Source organism: Diaphorina citri, unplaced genomic scaffold (assembly GCF_000475195.1).
Source record: "Diaphorina citri unplaced genomic scaffold, Diaci psyllid genome assembly version 1.1 scaffold225, whole genome shotgun sequence".
In the NCBI taxonomy this organism is placed as follows: Eukaryota; Metazoa; Arthropoda; class Insecta; order Hemiptera; family Psyllidae; genus Diaphorina; species Diaphorina citri.
The window spans coordinates 167,629-186,415 of record NW_007377662.1 but is presented as its reverse complement, the minus strand read 5'-3'; the positions used below and the strand labels follow the sequence as shown (position 1 = coordinate 186,415).

Genomic DNA, 18,787 nt, shown 5'->3' with positions numbered 1-18,787 from the left:
TTCTTTTGCTTTCATTTCCCGCCTTACAAACAGGCTTCTTCAGGCATTACCGGCATTACCATACTTGCAAATTTGATGAAGGTTCTCATTAGTTTGGTTTTGGAAATACATTGTTCTGACGTACCTACGTGTTTAAACACTGTTAATAATTTCGAAACCTCTGTCTGCCTTGTCAAATCAAAATCTTTATTGCAAAACCGAGTATGATGAATGATATCTGAATCCAAACTGTGTTCAACATCCATCATGAAGCCTAGGTATGTCGGTAAGCTGTTAGCGAGGTGTAAAAAATTCAACAGATTAACGTGTGCATAAATTATCTAAGTGTTAAACATAAATGAATCATAAATCACTGAGGTGTTGTCTACCTGAGCTGTTGGGGTATCTTAATTTGAGACTTTTCACTGGTTCTTATCCAAGCAGAAGTACTGTTGGCTTATTTCTTATTTTTAATGAGACTTTTCATTTTTGTTCTTATTCAAACAAACAGATAGGAGTATTAAACGGGTTTACTCCGAAAGTTAAATACCTTTTGTCTGTTTCGTCTTTTGTTCAACGAAAAATTTTGGCGAATTTTTATGGTTAAAAAGTAGAGAAGCCAGCCTCGTTAGCTTGGTTGCTAGCGCGTCTGCCCTTAAGCGCTAGGTAGCGGATTCGATTCCCGCCCGGGGCGTATTTTATCCTGAACGGATAATGTCCGTTCTTGGGACGGCTGACTTTCTCCTGTCCCGTCTTCCTTCTTTCTTCGATTTCGGGACGATAAGACCTTAGCAGTTACATTTCTCTCTATCAAACCTCTTGGAAAAAAACATAGCTCGGACTTTTTGTTTACTAATAATTAATAATAATAATAAAAAATCATCACCTGTTTTAATATTCTGCAGGATATCAAGGTTCATATCCGCATTGTAGCCGTGCACGATGATTTTGTTTGGCAAGGATCTGTTGAAGGAAGACGCCGTGACATTGTCGTACACATCAGAGAAGTACACGAGCTCACTAGTGTTTGGATTGTTCCTGCAATCAATCAATGCAAATTATTCAATCAATACATATTCAATCAATGAATATCAATCAATCAGTGCGAGACTTCATCAACATGGTCAACCATTGTTCATCAACCTGACAGTGACAGGTATGTGCTCCTAGGTCTGCCGCATATTGGAAGTGTAGTCGCGCGACTATTAGTAGAATAGAATATACCTAGTTTATCCTGCCAGAAGGATACTGAAATGCCCCCTTTACTTCCGCAAGGTAAACAGCAGGATGCCGCCTCAAAATCCAAACCTATGAAAATGATAGAGACCTCTCAGCTCTCACACTCTAGGACTGTAGCAGACCTAAGTCGTGCGACTTCAAGGTGAAAGGTCTGTATCATTTTTATAGGTTTGAATATTTTCAAGCGACAATGTTCGACTCCGCGCTACTGAAAGTCCCAATGTGAGATGTGTTCTATACATTAGATGTACTTACTTTTATTACAGAATGAGACAGGGAGGTTCACATTTTTAGTGGATGTACCAAATTTACTGAAAAAGTACTAACGCTAAACAGGACAACTGTCCTAATCAGTACCATCGCATCGTTTAGTTTTGCGATTAAAACCAAGTCCACATAAGTGACCCTAATATGAGATTACTCAAAGCTAACTTAAATCTCATGCCATTGTGTAATTATAAACAGGTTTTCGTGAATTTCGGTCTGTGAAAATTAACATTAAAGCTTGGAGATTCGTCAAAAGACTACAAAAAAGTTTGAAGATGTACATGTTACATAATATTTTCATTACATCTGATAAATAAATCATCATTATACTGGATTGATGGTACCTACTAATGAGGTAGGTATTACTAAAGCGCAGTCAAATATTGACTATGCGGGCAGGGCGCTACCGCGCTCCTTAATACTTCACGAGCGTAATTAGCTTTGAAGTTAGCGCTAGGTTGCGGTTTCGATATCTGGCTGGGGCGAATTTTATCATAAACAGATAAGATTAGTCCTCGAAATGGCTCTCTTCGATTTCGGCACGATGAGACCCTCCGTTATTAGAACTTCAAGTTTGCATATGTAATCAAACTATGTTAAGTACCTCAAGTTTGCATACTTAAGCTAACTATGTATGTAGGTAAGTAATTTCAAAGGTAAACAAAAAGTATATCAACTTGGCTGCATTGAACAAGACCAGTATAGTGCCTGCAAGTATGTATACGTTGTCACATTATGAAGTTTTGCAGATCGTTGAACCAAAACTTTCAGATCAGGTCAAGGTAGTCCAGCAAAGCTTTGATAACGAAAATAGCAAAACGTGTGTTGGTTTTAATGAGAGAAATGTCAAACTGTTTCAATTAGGCAATTTGGACTGCACAAAAAAGACATCTTTGTAAATTAGCATGGAAAGTTCTTCTCTGCCTCTTGATTAATTTTGTAGCAGATGATAAACCGACTTGATTAACTTGACAGGGTTAAGTGTTAAACTTGATGGATGATGGTTATGTCGAGCTAATGAGTATGTGTACCTAGTACCTACCTGTTGCCTGGAGATACATAAGTTGGGATAATACGTATAAGGATTACCTACTACCTAGTTAATCTAATTCTAGAAGGTACCATGGCCAGGCACTTGGTTCCCTTCATCTCAATTTTTGTTACCTATACTGTTGAGCACTTATGCAGTGTTTACACTATGGTCGATTGACATCAACTAGAAAACGTCCTCACTATAAACTATTATTCTACTAAAACTCTTTGATTTTGTCTACTTTATATGGGTTTTAGGCGATGTCGATCGACATCCACTGTAATATTGACGTACATTAAGGCTTGCCTAGTAGGTAGGTACCTGATCGATCTCTAGGTAGCTAACTCCTTTCATCTAAATGTTGTACCAAACAGAACCTTAATTAACCACGTCTTAATCTCGCCCGTGTTTTCTTCACTGATCCAACAAAATGTCAATCATAACTAATCATAAGTGATAATCAACGATTATCTACCCATGGTTAGCTAGAGCTAATCAAAGAACCAGGAAGCATTAGGCAGAAAAGTATTCATCAGCAATTATGTATATTAATAGGATTCCATATATGTAGGTAAGGGAAAAATTTTCTAATAGCCGCGAACAATTTTCTTGAGAAGTCAGTATGCATGGGATGTTGAAATTCCAGAAGTGGGATTGGTCGTTGCGTCGGGTAGGTCATGATAATTAATATGTAAGTACTTCATAATGTAATACAAAAGTATTTACCGTCTTGTACTTTCTAGTTTCTTGGTGTCTACAAGGTCAAGCTTCGCGCTCCCTGTAGGCTCAGTAGGTGTTTTCACTGCCCATATCTTACTTACTGCCCATATAAGTGCTTGCCAGCAAAATGGTAAGTAAGTATCTTATAATAAATGGTCTAAATACGGTCTAAGACTCTAAGTTCTGAGGATTTCTTCCAAACTCTAGCTCTTTGCGCTCAAGTTTAGTGATTCCTTCTAAGGAGCCATATCTAGATTACCAGACCCTCCGTAGAAGCTACCTTGTCTTGCAACAATATACGTTTTGCTTTCAGCAACATGGTATTGAATGTTGAAATCGGCTGAAATCTATTGCTCCGAAAAAGAATGGAACTGTCGGTCAACTAAGGTTAATTCTATTAATCATAATTTAAGTGGGGTCTATTAAGAAGCCACACGAGTACAAGGAAGGTACCCTACTTGTGTTGGAGTAGGTTCTATTATCATTGCCAACATACCTATTACTGTATAATATAGGTAGCTTTGTACCCTACTTGGGTGTACTTAAGTACATACTTGAGTATATTAGATAGATACCTTGATAGGCACCTACTTACTCATCTTTGTTTATGTAAACAATAAAGTTTACTTGGGATGTGAACAATCAAAAACTTGGATCATCAAACTTTTCTGTTAGATAGACCTAGATAAGTCAAGTCGGCACCTCTATACACTTATCCATGGTAAAATTACATTGTTTAGATGTCTGTAAGTAGGTATCTATTAGGTAGGTAAACTTATTATACGCGTTATACCTAATTTAATAACAGAGCTTTAGACCTACATACTGCATGGGTCTGGTTACTGTTATGTAAGAAATGATACCTATTGTTTGTTTAGTACCTATACATTTATTATTTAGGTAAATAAATACAAGTAGAGTAGAATACAATAATATCTACCTACTATTGTTTATAATACCCGGATGAGACTTAATAAAAGTCCCTTACTCCCTTTTACGTTTTACGGATTCTACTTTTACCCTTCTTTTATAATACGAGTATTTCCTAGCAATTACCTATGTAACTTGTTAGTATCTGCTGGACTAAAGTCTTTCCTCCATTCTTCCACTGAAGAAGTTGAAGAGTCAGAGGCGATTGAATGCCTGGCCCAAAGGTTCACCGAAGTTGTGCAACGCGTGCTTAATATCCGAATGGTCGACCATGTGGTTAATCGCTTACTGGTGACTTTCGATTCCACTCAAGCTGGATGAGTTTATCTTGTCGCTTCTCGGCGGAGGTGGATGGCTTGTCGCCGACACTAAGACCCTTAGCAGTGTATAGAGGATAACACTTCCGTCACTAAAACCCTTAGCAGTTATACAGTGACTTTAAACCTTCCTGAACAATTTCGAAGAGAAGAGAAAGTGGTGAGAACAAAAACAAAGCTTGATGGACAGTGTTACAAAATCGGATCAAGATGAACAATATAATCCACTAATGTATAGTGGACTTTACATGAGGGCAAAGAACCCCTGCAGTACAAACATGGACCAGAAGCGTAGAAGCCCTCCAGCTAATGTCCAGTTGAGGGCTAGATGTTTTTGTAAACGCTACGTATTTGGAAGTGTTATATCACGCTAATATATAACTTGTGCGTTCCAATCCTCCAACATCCGAGATATGTGTTGAATATTTGTTCCAATCCAACATTAGAAGGTACTATTGGTCAACATAATTCTGAATGAAACTGAACATCTACAATTTGTTCCTAAGTTCCTACTTAAGTAGGTAGGTACTATGTATCAATATATCATCAATGTTGCAAAGCATAAAGGCCCAATATAGTCAGTGTTCAGTGTTAAACTGTTACAGTTACAGCCCCTGCAAATAAAATCCTACTTTCCATCAATGTTACAGCTACAGCCCCTGCGCCTGCATACAATTTCCTACTTACTGTGTGAACCATTAAATAGTTCCTACTTACCGTGTGAACAAGTAGAACTGGATTTCGGAACGCGGACATGCCTCGGAATAGATGAGAATGCAAGTACCAATGGGAACCACAGTTGAGGAACCTGGCAAACAAAACCGAACACAATGTATACTTATTAGAAAAAAAAACTACAGCATCTATGTAAATAAATTACAATGTCTGGCAAATGAGATCATAACAAACAATGAATAGCTCGTCAATCATTACTATGACCCATGGTAAAGTGTTACCTACATTTGGCAAACAAGATCATGACATGCGGTGAAGATCTACAAATCTACAATGACCAGGTATATCTACCTTTTTATATGAGTACGAGTATTTGCTTAGTATTAAGTACCTACTTAGTCATAATCTTATAACAAACAAATTAAGATATCAATATAATGAAATTAAGATATAAATAAACCGTAGAATACTGCAATGTAATGCAGTAATACTTCATACATAAATTATATTATAATCCTAATCCTTTTAATTCTTTAACAATTTTCCTCCTCAATAATTGTACTTCGGTATGTAAGCAGGTAAATGAGTGGGCAGTTAAACTTCTTCCTAGTAAGGAAATCTCATTACAGTCGCCCGCCCTAGGATTTTTTCTCGTACAAAAATCTCAAATATGATGCATGCGTTACGATTAATTATTACTTATTAATCCCAATGCAAGAGGTATGGAGTCTTGTGTCGATTATAATTCCATTACCAGTCAAACCGGCCATTGCAAAATGGTGTAAAATAATAGGAACCTACCTTGGTGTGAGCATATCAGGATACATAAGATGGTCAAACTGAGTCGTATGTTTTCATTGAAAAGTTGAAAACAGATCCGAATGGCATTGGGGATCGTCATTTTCTTGACATTTTCAACTTTAAGCTGGTTGAGGCTGGTTTTCCTTGGACTTGTTAATGATCATAGTTTGTCAACTTTCTGGTTTGCAGGACAGAGATGCAGGTAAGGTGAGCATTGCAGACGTGTTGGTATCTGTGGAGAAATTGCATGGAAAATTCAATTTTCAAACCATTTTTGCAACCAAGGAAAAGTCATTGTTGAAGATGATTTCATCACTACCTCCGATTTGATCTTTGTATGTAAGTACATACCTAGCCAACCAAGTTAGCAAGTTACTAAACTTGGAATTATTCACTCTTGATTCTAGATTCTTTGTTCCTGATGAAGTCAGTAAGCCTGTCAGGTACCTATGTATGTAAGAAGTACCTATGCCTAGACATCGCATCGGTATCTTTGATTCTTCTTAAGGTCGTAACTATTCTCCATACGCCAATTTTATGATCTCCACCGTGCATTAACTTTTGCACCGAACCACTTAGTGCACTTGAGACATTTTACGATTTGTTCCAAGAACTGCAATAACACTGCTTGCTACTCAGTACACCGAGTGAGGTATAAAAATAGCTACAAGACATTTGATAGTAAAACCTTGATAATTTCATTCATAAATAAAATATATGAGTAACTTGAACCTCAAGCTAAATCAGCGAAAATAAAAACCAATAATATCCCAACAACTTTTTAATGAACTTTAAAAAGTTATCAGCGCAGTGGAGGCTAACTTTTGAACTTTGACTTTAATTTTATTCGCATTTTTCAAGCTATATCGGTCTGTCGATCCAATAAACTTATCATTGGCACTGAAGGCGGCAGACCGCCTGGTATGTATTGGAAATTCTTTTGTAATTTGTCCTAAAGCTGTGAGTGTCCAGCTAATTGTTTGAGCTCGTTGGTCGTTGATTAGTTTATCTGCTATGTCCTATTAGCTTTTATTTGTGGGTAAATACAAAGTTGTTTGCGTGCTGCTTGGTTAAAATAAAATTGCACCAATTCCAACAGACTATTTTTTTACCTACCGTGATACATTCTTCAGATAATCTCCTTGCTGTACCTGAGATATATCGACCAATAATTAGGTATGTTTATTATGTGAACAAATATACCCACAATCATAACATGAAATACCTACACATAATAGTTATGTTTAAAATGACATTACAACTGAATACTCCACTTCGAGTGGGTTCCAATACTTTCAGTATTCTCATTAGCATAAAGAATTTTTCAGTTAGCATTGTGAAATTCGGAGAATTAATTGGTTATTGGTTCATTTGCGATTAGCAGTTAATTGGACCAGATTAGTCAAACCGCAGCGCAGATCATATATTAACAACCCATAGAGACCTCTCGTGTAGGACAGTTTCTCAGCAAGTTGCTTTTTAGAAGGTGTTTGCGGTACTTCATTCAAATTAAATCCACACTTTGAAAATTATCTAGAAATTGTTTTATGAAAAAGTTTGCTTTATTTTTCATCTTTTTACGAATTCTATTTTCGCTTATTCTTCTCTTATACGTTTCCATAAAATGTCTCTTTCTTCAGTCATTCGCTCCAGAGCCAGACAGCATTAGAAGAATGAATATTATATTATTATTATTATTATTATTTTTAATGACCATACCATTTCCTATTTATGTAGATTCTTAGACTGCTGTTTGAATATGGAAAATACTTTATGTGTACCTAAATTGCTGTTTGAATATGGAAAGAAAAATCACTTGTTTACAAAATTATGCATTCTTACAGCCTGCGGAGCATAATACATTGATGCATTATTCAGTTATCCACCTATGCATTCTTGGTGATCAATACTTGGAGTGGTCGAGGCTTCATCTTATCTCACTGATTCATTAACCATTCAGAATGCAGAAGTCTGGGACATATGGATTGCCTTGTCTTTAAAACATCGATACACTCAGCACTATATCAGGGATACCCATGATATCTGTGTTATGGATACCAGTCCATTCAAACTTGAGACTGCCTGGCTATAACCTGATCTGTGCCACTGAACAATTGAGGCCCGATGCCTGTGGTCACTTGGGGGTCATTAGGGTTGACGGTTTTGATTCAGTCGATGGGATTTTTCTTTATTGTTCTAAGTTCTAAAGTTCCAGAAACATTTGGCAATGATATTGCTCGAGATAGCTTGCGCAAGAGACTTGCTACGTTTTCCCACACAGAAAGTCACGGGAAAGTCTCTTGCGGAAGCCAATTTTGTGCAATACTTATTGTCAGAGGACAACTGGATGCTTTACATAGCTCAACTCTCGTATTTATGAACGAAATTTGGGTTTTCTCAATCAAGGAATAAAAAATGCTTTATTCCCTTAAGCAGGCCCTTGTTTTTGATCTCTACTTTTCTTCTGTCTTTCATCAAAGTCATTAGGCTCCTCTTTGGCGTCTCTTCTTTTTGGTTGCCTCCTAAATTACGACTTTGTCTTGGACCTGGATGACAAAATAGGGATTTTGGCTTTAATAGAATAGAATATACCCTGCTTAAAATCCCAGAATGAGACTGAAAAGTATCTTTACTTCCGCAGTATTAATAAGGTCTTGTTTAGACTTAATGGGGTTTCTTACTGCTCTGCTGCCCTCTTACCTCTAACTTCAGCCCTGATGATGTCCATTCTACTACTTTGCATATTAATTACTCACTTTAACATAAGAGAGTTGTTCTTGTTACTGATATATTTAGGCCGGGTGTCGCTTCGAACTGTTGACGTTCCCTCCGGTGCGCTTAATAGAGATACCTAATGAAGGCAATGTTTCCTTTATGACTTAGTTTTAGAAGCGTAAGGCCAGCCACTCACTATCAGGTAGAGCTGACAGGTACGGCTGAAAAGGTCCGTCTGTCAAGTCTATCTGATACCTGATGAACACACACACAATCAGGTAGACCTGACAGACGCACCTGATCAAGTGTACCTGTTAGGTCTACCTGACAGTGAGTGACTGGCCTAAGGGTACCTCGGTTAGATTGTCCAATATGAGAAATTGCTTTCATTCTACCCAATAATAATCAAGAATTATAATTTATACTAGAAGTTGAACCATTAAGATCATCTCACATAACCATCACTGATTAACTTCTTGGGTATAGGTTTAAGATGTATTTCCGCTATCATTTACCTGAAACCTATACTCTCCTGACATCAGATTTACATAAGGATAATACCAACTCTTATCGTCCGAAATCGAAGAGAGAAGAAAGACAGGATAGGAGAAAGCCAGCCGTTCCTAGAACGAACACTACCTGTTCACGATAAAATCCGCCCCGGGTGGGAATCAAACCCGCGGCCTAGCACTTACAAGGCAGACGCACTACCGTCTGCCTTGTCACTAAAAACCTTAGCAAATCCGTGTCACTAAAAACCTTAGCGGCCTAGCACTTACAAGGCAGACGCACTACCGTCTGCCTTGTCACTAAAAACCTTAGCAAATCCGTGTCACTAAAAACCTTAGGAGAAATTAAAGCACTCCCACTCATAATAAAAAACAAACTAAAATGAAGAGTCGCGCGACACGTTTCCACTGGCATTGCTACGCGACATTCCTTTGATCCGGACCGACTTTCATCGGATAGAAGTCGCATGGTCGCACGACTTTTTTTCGTGTCGCGCGACACGTTTCCACTATGCGATTTTTGCCGCGCGACCCTGTCGCGCGGCAAAAGTCGCGTTGGTGGAAATCCACCTTTATACAATATTCATACTTGCCATTTGATAGTTATGATTATGAATATGAATGTTAAGATACATAATTACCTTCCTAGATCTCAGTGTGGACAAAATGAGTGTTTCTAGCGAGATGAGAAAAAAAAACCACATGTTAGATGTTATTTGAGTTTTTGCTCATATGGAAAGTGCAATTATTGTGATGCAAATATCTGCAGTTATACATAAGAGACATCACTGGCGTATATCCCATCCCTGCAGCCCCTGCGGCTTGGGGAGCATCATTGATAGATAACAAATTTGAGTGTTTCACCGCCATTTTTATTTTATAGCAATGAAATAACTGCTACTTTGGAATCTTGTGGTCTGTATCGTAGTATGCCTCTCAACAGATGGGCGAGAAGAGACACAAACCCAATACTTCCCATTTAGGTACTAGGTCGACACGAGAACACCAATAAGCAGAAAGTATTGGTTGGCCCCACAGTTACCATTTAGGGTCCTCTGTCTATAATTTGGAGCATCCTGCCATCCCCCCGTCCTTCCATTATTAAATCAGGGAACCTCCTTGCGAAACCTTGTGAGGGTTGGGAGGCCAAAAGTACGTACCCATATGTATACGCCACTGAGGTAAATACTTAGATAGTACATAGGTACATACATATATTCTCCTTGTATAGGTATTTTTATATGTAGATCTCGTATATAGGTATATTTACACCCACAATATCCCGGTGTCAACTCATACATACCTAATAGCTAGTTCTGTAGTCTGAATGCCTAGGTCTGTCGTAGGCTGTTGTGTCATATGAATCATACTTTGGTCGTAAGCTGTGGTTAAGTTGGGCGTTAATGAAACCCAAGTAGATATTTTTTTTTTTGGGCCAGCCACAGGTACGGCTGAAAAGGTCCGTCTGTCAGGTCTACCTGATGAACACACACTATCAGGTAGACCTGATAGTGAGTGGCTGGCCTAAGCTTTGGTTAAGTCAGGCGTTAATGATGTGTCGATAAATATGTAGAGGTACCTACCTAATACCTTCATGTTGTACCTACTTTACCTAACTAAGTACCTACTGTAGGTTCATCAACGAGTAGGTATTCGATTTAGAATGGTACTGATTTGTGCTTGGTCCATTCAATATTAAAATGTCATCTGCCAATGGCCATGTCTGTTTTGAGGAAGCGCCTAAAAACGAGATTGATTCTAGGAATTGGAAGATTCGTGTCAATTAGGTTCACGTGTCTCTCATACCTATGTATCATTAACTATAGAGAGATAGGTACAATTTATATCGTCGGCACAAATACCTGTATGACCCATCTACCTGTACAAATTAGACCTTATTAGAAACTCAATTTTCTTTTGCTAAAAGACTTGCAAATAAAAATTGTTACTTACCCAATAATCCGATAATCCGAGGGGCATTCACATTTTTTGTAAGTTGTTTGTAAGAAGATCGCAAAAAAACACACTTACAAATTATTCAAATTCATTAATATTCAAAACAGGTAAAGCTGCTGTAATCCAAATTAATTTGGTGCGGTTAGATAATTTCGCGTTAAAAATAAAAAAAAAAACTTAAAAAATCGTTCAAAAAATATAACACTAAAAAAAGAAACCACGAAATAATTCAGATCGTTGAGCGAACCGTAAAATCTTTCAGACCGAATCGGAGTTCAAAGTGGACTGAGCATTGGACAGTAGTTCTTACTGTGGGTAAGAGAGAGGGGAGTGTAGTGATAAGAATATTAAGATAAGGAATATACCTATTATCAGTGGAGATTATTATGAAGTGGACCAGACGGATAGAGAATATGACTGTAGATCGCGATATGACCAGACAGTGTCGACTCCTAGTCCTCGGTAGTCAAGGTTGAGTGGAAGAGAACGTTTTACAACTTTGGCATAGTTGAAAAGCGGAAGGGGTTTTTTTATACTTAATAATAAGGCCAGCTACTCACTATCAGGTAGACATGACAGGTATTGAACCCACAAGCTCTTGTTTACCAGGCGAGCGTCTTCTTCTTCATCTTGTCCATCTTGATTTGTTTCTTCTTCTGTGTTACACAGGATGAAGGCAAGGATTACCTAAATGAATCATTGGACCATTCATAGATGACGTTTTTACACTTTCTGCGCCCTCAACTCGAAATGTTATCCCAAATGCGTCCCCGATTCAAGTTTGTTCGATTGTTCAACAGGTAACTTAGGTGAGTAATAATAATTAGGTAATTTTTAATAATAATTTTATTTTTATTTTACTTGTTCATAAGATTCATTCATGAATGCACAGAACGTCGCGTTGGTATGTTACGATTTACAATATTACACCCGTAAAAGTACACAAGTACTTAGAGGGACATATAAGGAAAAAGTCTGTAAAGGATTCTGAATGTTAAAAATAAACTTATTATTATTCTTATTAAAAGCTATGTAAGTACAACAAACTGACAACTAAATACCATCTGAAATTTTGTTCCCATGTCCTTGCAAAAATCAATATGCAAGGTTTTCTTCTGTTGATTTCGTGAATTTTAAATAGTGTTAGATTGGGATTTTTTTTTTCCAAAACATTTAGGTGAGTAGGTAGTGAGATAAAATGTTAGGCAGGTATTTACCCAATATGTTTTTTCAATCATTGATTCATTGAACAAGTAACATTGAGAAACATAACATCCCAATATTGCAGTATTAAAACATCCATCTACTAGAGTTCGTAACAAAAGTGGTATGTCAAACATTTGCCTACTGTGTATCTGTTTGTCCCTTTATTTATTTATTGTTTATTTAGTACAATTAACAATCTTATGGATCTATGACCAACTGCACTAATGAATAAACAAGTTCCCTAGTGATCAAGGAATGATGATCGATGGTGTAAAAATGTAATGAAACTTTCAATGTTATGACTAAACTAGACATCAATTGAAGGTACTTGGATACCTACTTGGGAATCTTGTGATGTTTCTACATGGATGTGACCTTTTTTCGAATACTGGTACTTAAATACGGTAATGGAGTTCTTCTGCTTAAGAATTTAGATCATTTTTAGGTGTCCTCTATAAGGATTAAGGACACATAACTAAGCATAGGTACTTATTATTTAATGATTTCTAAATACCCACATAGGTACCTACCAGATTCCGCCATCTAACATTGAACACATAGTGGTTAATACCTCACCTTAAAAGCCAGAGGACGTGGATTCAAATTCCATCGCCACTATATTTATATTTCATTCCTCGAATTTATTATTAAAACTAAGAATTGTAAAAAACTTGATACATATTGTACGTAGAGAACTACTCTTATTCTCCAGTGCTGAAATATCACAGAAAACAAATTTCAGTTCAGTAAGGTAAGAGTAACCGAGATAAATCGTAACATCCGATCCAAAAAATGCCTCTGAGCGATCTATCAAGTTTTGTAACTGGTTCAATGGTCGGTTTATGATTAGATTCGAGCGGAAGCCTATGCTACTTGGAATCGCCATAAATCGCTTCTTACGTACATTATTACCTACTAAATACCTACGTGGAGTTATTAAACCTTGATGGAATTATCTGGCAACACTACAAGACCCTTGACCAGCAGTCCCATCTACAGCTTCACTCTATGATATACATATGTATCTCATAAGATCTTCTTTATTGAGAATATTGTAAAATTTACCAGTTATAAATCTGTAAATTATATACATAAATATAAATCGTGAAGAACTTCTGTTCACGCACTTTCACTTGAATTTGCCCTCTGCTCTCAGATCGGAAGTAATCTTGGTGAAGAGGGTGTCCCAAGTCCAAACTTTAGTCTCCTGAAATCAGGACAAACAGTCAACTTAGAACAATGAGCCTGTAGCAAAACAATGTTGATAAAATTTCTTCCCTCGCCTGAGATTAAACCCACGCACTCGCGTTTACCAGGTGAGCGTCTTAACCTCTACAAGTCTGGCTGGGAGACTACAGGGAGTAGACCAGCATAGTCTGGCTGGAGAACTTTGAACAGGGAGGATACCAGAAATTTCCCTTGCTAAAGAAATAAGCGCTTGAGTGCGAATAGCATCCACTTGTAAAATTTTGTAGCCAAAACCACACGTCAGCCCAAAAGCGATCACCCTAGGGCTGATGAAAAGGCTGACGAAAAACGCCGACCTCGTCTGAACACGGGAAATGGTGAAGAAGAAGTCTTGACGACTTACTTATTTTCCGTGTCCGATACAATATCACCATTTATATCTGTCGCTCCCAGAAGCGCGCGACTTGTACTGCTCTCTGATTTTCACCAAGCAGGTCCTTCTGGGTGCAGATTTGGTCTAATTGGTCGCTACACTATCGCGGACCACTACACTACCAAGACAGACCGTTTGTAATAAAGAGATTTACCTACCTCTTCCGTGACATCCTCCAATGGAAGGAGATGCTTGGTTAGAAGGCTGAGGTCTATATCATCCAACACTGAAACGGCTGAGAAAGTTACCTTAGGATCTGATTCCTTGATCATTTCGTGCAGTGTTGTGTTGGGCTGGGTTCTGGAAGTAGAAGACCAACCTCAGTGGTGTCGTGGTTAGCACGGTGGACTTTGAATCCGTAGGTTGGTTGTTCGAGTCCAAGTCAGGTCATAAAATTTAGCGTAGTGTATTAAGCGCAAGTTAGGAATAGGGTTCTGGAAGTGAGAAATAGGTTTGATTCTCGCCCATGGTGAACTTTATCCCAAAAAGATAAGGTTCGTTCTCGGAACGTCGGATGGCTAGCGCCTATCATGTCCTCGTCTCTTCAATTTTGGAAAGATAAGATAAGACCTCCGTTGTTAAAGTCTCCTCTATCAAACCTCTTCGGAGAAAAAAACATCGAGTATTTGTATGTACCTGTGGTACTGATTTATCTTTTTGGCCAATTTTCTAAAGGAAATAGCACTGTTTTGTTTGTTGTAACTTATAACAAACAGTTTCTTCTATTTTCAGGTGGTCATTGATGGTACAGTATCCATACTTACATTGAGGTAGTGGCATCACTTATGTCAGCGACATAGTCATCAATGTCATCATCAAGGTCTTCACTCACTAGCATCGAATTGGAACCTAGGGGATCAGAACATTTACGAAAAACTAAAAATGTGTTTGAAAAGCTCGTACATTTGATTACAGGATACAAGTGAGTATTTTAATAATAAGAAGAAGAAGAAGTTTATTCATTACAATTCACAGTTCTTTCTCTTTCTGAATAAAGCCCTGTAAGTACTAATGCACTTTTAGGGTATTCTTTTAACTTGCTTATTCTTCTTCTTCTTTTGTTCTTCTGGTTATTTTCAGCTCAACTTCTATATTTCATTGCCCCTTAAATAAAAATCTTTAATACATATAAGTTTGTTTTAGAGCTTTAATATAACTGCTAAGGTCTTTTGGGACGGGGGCTTTACCCACCATTCGGCAACAAGTTACCTGCCTACTCACATCAACCTCACTCAGCCTGAGCAGCTCGCGATTGCCCAGATGGTCACCCATCCGGATACCAACCATGCGCAACGTAGCTTAACTTCAGTGGTCCATTGAGAACTTCAGTGGTCAATGCGCTATCTCCACGCTGCTTGCTCTTGAAACAAATATACCTATTGAGATTTTATACCTACCACAATGTTACGTGAATTCTACATCTGTGTTTTTGACACACTGTCAATTGCATCATAGATGTTGGAAATTTTTCCCTGGAATAATTTCCCCCCGTCTCGTCTGGGTCGCTACCTGGCTACTCATCTAAAAAGTAGGTATAAGCGGATACCTACTTACTTACTACCCCTAAAAAAAAGTAAAAATCAAAGTGCGGGTAATATTTAGTAGAAAATTTTATTAGAAAAAAAATATTACTAACCGGACAATTTTTTTGCTGACTGCTGGACTTCGGAACTTTTTGGCGATTTTTCCCTGAAATAAAACAAGTAGTTTCATTTACACTTTGATTAAAGGAGTAGGTAATATTTTGGTTTGCTTGAAAAATAGGTACCTTATGAGAGTTGTAAGAGACAATTTGGCACTTAAAATTGAAGGAGCTAATAATTAGTTGGTGGTAAGTACCTTATAAAAGGAATTTTGGTTTTGGTCTACTTACTTTGGTTGAACTGTACTCCAGCCGGTTGTTCTTTTCCCTCGGTTAGCTGCAGGAAAATACAGTTTCTGAAAATGAATCATTAGTACTTGGGTAAGTAAGCAAGTCAGCAAATGCCTTTCGGATGTGAAATATGTTTGCCAAATTCTATCAAAATCTGATAAATTTAATATTGTTTAATCAAGTTGCTATGACTCACCTCCATATGTTCAATCCCATCCACAATATCTATATCAGCAGATCCCTTCCGTTCTCTGGAAGTGGCATCCTGTAACATGAAAATAGGTAAAATAAAATTATCCACAGATATCTAGGTCACACATTTAAAAGAGAAAAGATCAAGCTTAATTTTTTGGAAAAATCGGCTTCTCTACGAGTATGTGCATTAAGTGCGGGGCTATGGGGGCATTCCGGGAACTTTATTGTCGGACCTCGTGTTGTCAGAAAGTATTAAATTTTTATGAACGCCTAAAATCATAGATTCATTATGCAATATGCAAGAAAGATCGCTAAGTTAGGACTCCTCTATCTATCTGCTATCTACACTACGTACATACAATCTACAGGTATATTTTATTCACAGAATATTCTTGCACTAAGTATTTAAGTTAGTAATTTTATTGTAAGGATTTCAAAATAGGTTCTTACCACGTCCGATTTTCCAAGACGAAACATTTTTGACACTTCCCAATTTCAACACTCAGGAGAAAATACTTTCAAAACTTACAAGTAAGTATTTTTCATGATGAAAAATACAATGTGTAAACAACCGTTGCTATGGTGACCAAGCACAAACAAACAAGGGATATGCAGGTAGTTTGCTCACATGCATAAAACAGCTGTTTCATAAAGGTCCAGCGGCGACAGCACGACCAGTTCACTAAAGTTAAGCAACGTTGCGCATTTTCATTATCCGGATAGGTCACCATCTGGGCTATCCCGTCCCTGGCTTTTTCCGCCCCACTCGAGCTGGGTGAGGTTAATTGGAGTAGATGGGTAGCTTGTCCCCGAATGGAGAGTAAAACCCCCACATTATTAAAAACGTTAAAGCTATACTGTGACGTAAAATCGCCGTACCTACATATTTACATACCTAATATTTAACATTATACATACAGTGCATTCATAAAGTCCCCCCCCCCCAACGCTCTTTGATATCATGTATCACAAAGGGGGTTCTCATTTAAGATTTTAATGTTGGCCCCCCTGGGGCCTACCCTGAAAAAGTCCCTGAACTTTTACATAGCTTATAAGAAACTAGAGGTAAATATAAGCTCGTATAGACCGCGGTCTCAGGCCAGCCACTCACTATCAGGTAGACCTCATCAGATGTACCTGTCAGGTCTCCTGATAGATAAAAAAAAAAAAAAAAAAAAAAAAAACAGAATTATGTATGGGGGGAAATAGCTAAAAATATGTAATAAACAAAACAGTGGATAACAATAAAAAGTCTTTTATACCTGTTACGTAACTGGGGGGAAAACATCCTGCTTTTATCAAAATTAAGTAGGTATGAACAGTATTTTAATGTTTTATTCCTGAAAAAAGTCGCGGGTCATGTGCTTGTTATCAGTAGAGTGATAAGAATTAAAATTTAACCAAAGTATACGTAGGTACATGTAGGAAAAAAGAAGGTACCTCCTTACATTTAAGAGGTAGAATTTTAAGATCACATTTCGTGATCTAATGTTTCTTTTCTCTATTTATTGTTAGGTAACCTAAAGTAATTAATACCTGAAGTAGGTGTGTAGGTATGTACTTTGTAATTTCCCATTTGATTCAGATTCACATGATTTGTGATTTTTTAATTTACGCTTGAAATGAGAATTTTTCATTCATTTTGTACTCGCATTAATTAAACTAACACTTCTTATCTTACTTCTACATAATATTAATTACCTGAGTATTTTTATGTGCATTGGTTTACGACCTATCTAATAATTTTGAGATTATATATTTGTCCATTTTTTAGTGAAATAAAGTGGAGTGAACTATCCCCCTCCCCCTTAAAAAACCTTCTAAAGATCTATCTACTTAAACCATAAAAAAAATCTAATGAATAAAAAGAACCTACGTTTTTAATTAATTTATAAACTTCATACCTTGGGAGGTACGAGGTACTTACAAATAGATATTTTCACCTACCCACATTTGCTGTTAAGGTGGAAATTAAGGATTTAATTTTTCCAAAAATATCTCAAGTATTTAGGTAAATGATCGGTAAGAATTAGGTCAGACATGAAAATGACCATTGTTGCTGAATAAAACATGCATTTCAAAATGTATGACTGAATAAACTGAATTCAACTTGTGCCTTTTTTTTTTTTTTTTTTTTTTTTTTTTGCCCTTTCGTCAGGGATTCAATGCGTATGGTATCCCAACCTCTTCTGTTAAGGTGTGTCCCCACATAGTCGACGCCGCGCCGTCGATCGATTGTCAATCGACGAGGTGAAGAGTTGAATCTATGTTGTCGAGGCAGTGTACGGTTTCAGTCGACGCCGATCATGTTTGGACACACCTTTAGATTTTTTTTTTTCTTTTTTTTTTAGATCGGCTGGATACAGAACTTGGTCTTGGTGTCAGATGTTCTTCTAGATCGGTTCTAGTGTTCAAGTAGGCGTTATCTAGCTAGGTATAACTTTTCCTACTACAATTCAAACACGTAATAAACAATTAATTATTAGTTTAAATACATATATTATTTACAAATTTACTGGAATTCCCCCATGTACAAAGTTACATAATACCTTCTTCGTATCAATACCTTCCTATCCAACACCCAAATGTGGAAACTTTGATGACTGTTCAAATATGATATTCCAAGCCAAGCAACATTGTGCGTGGTTGGTATCTGAACGAGTGACATTTTAGGCATACAATGAGCTCGTATTTCGAGTTGCGCCCTTTCTAGGACAACTGAGGGATCTGTTCCAAGTTCCAAGGAATCAG

General features: G+C 37.4%; 2 protein-coding genes across 5 annotated transcripts in view; both read right to left on the bottom strand.

The window, feature by feature from the left end:
• LOC103506287 (phospholipase A1 1-like) overlaps nt 1-11,445 on the bottom strand; it is a 34,467-nt gene extending 23,022 nt beyond the window's left edge. The window contains exons 1-4 of the mRNA XM_008470671.3: nt 11,139-11,445; nt 5,962-6,193; nt 5,203-5,293; nt 866-1,017 (exon numbers count right to left, since the gene is read on the bottom strand). Coding sequence (XP_008468893.1) covers nt 866-1,017; nt 5,203-5,293; nt 5,962-6,061 — 343 coding nt within the window. The 5' untranslated portion in view covers nt 6,062-6,193; nt 11,139-11,445. The remainder of the gene's footprint in view (nt 1-865; nt 1,018-5,202; nt 5,294-5,961; nt 6,194-11,138) is intronic.
• An 861-nt stretch (nt 11,446-12,306) lies between these two features.
• LOC103506289 (intraflagellar transport protein 43 homolog) lies at nt 12,307-18,139 on the bottom strand. Of its 4 annotated transcripts, none has more exons than XM_017442802.2 (7): nt 17,964-18,139; nt 16,038-16,106; nt 15,842-15,906; nt 15,605-15,657; nt 14,733-14,817; nt 14,127-14,268; nt 12,307-13,554 (listed from the first exon to the last, which is right to left on the bottom strand). In XM_017442802.2, exons 2-7 carry the CDS (start codon nt 16,041-16,043, stop codon nt 13,477-13,479), a joined length of 429 nt encoding a protein of 142 aa, XP_017298291.1. In that variant the 5' UTR covers nt 16,044-16,106; nt 17,964-18,139; the 3' UTR covers nt 12,307-13,476. The 4 variants fall into 4 exon arrangements, with proteins under 4 accessions (XP_017298291.1, XP_017298290.1, XP_008468895.1 ...); XM_017442801.2 differs by having other exon boundaries at nt 17,984-18,139; XM_008470673.3 differs by lacking the exon at nt 17,964-18,139 and adding an exon at nt 16,487-16,594.
• Between the last annotated feature and the right edge of the window lie 648 nt (nt 18,140-18,787).

What these genes read in the sequence shown, in the direction of transcription:
- LOC103506289 (XM_008470673.3), bottom strand. Translation starts at nt 16,513, where the DNA reads ATGTTTCGTCTTGGAAAATCGGACGTG. An exon ending in ATGGGATTGAACATATGGAG is followed by an intron (nt 15,907 to 16,037) that starts GTGAGTCATAGC and finishes ATTCATTTTCAG; the next exon opens with AAACTGTATTTTCCTGCAGC. An exon ending in TGGAGTACAGTTCAACCAAA is followed by an intron (nt 15,658 to 15,841) that starts GTAAGTAGACCA and finishes GTTTTATTTCAG; the next exon opens with GGAAAAATCGCCAAAAAGTT.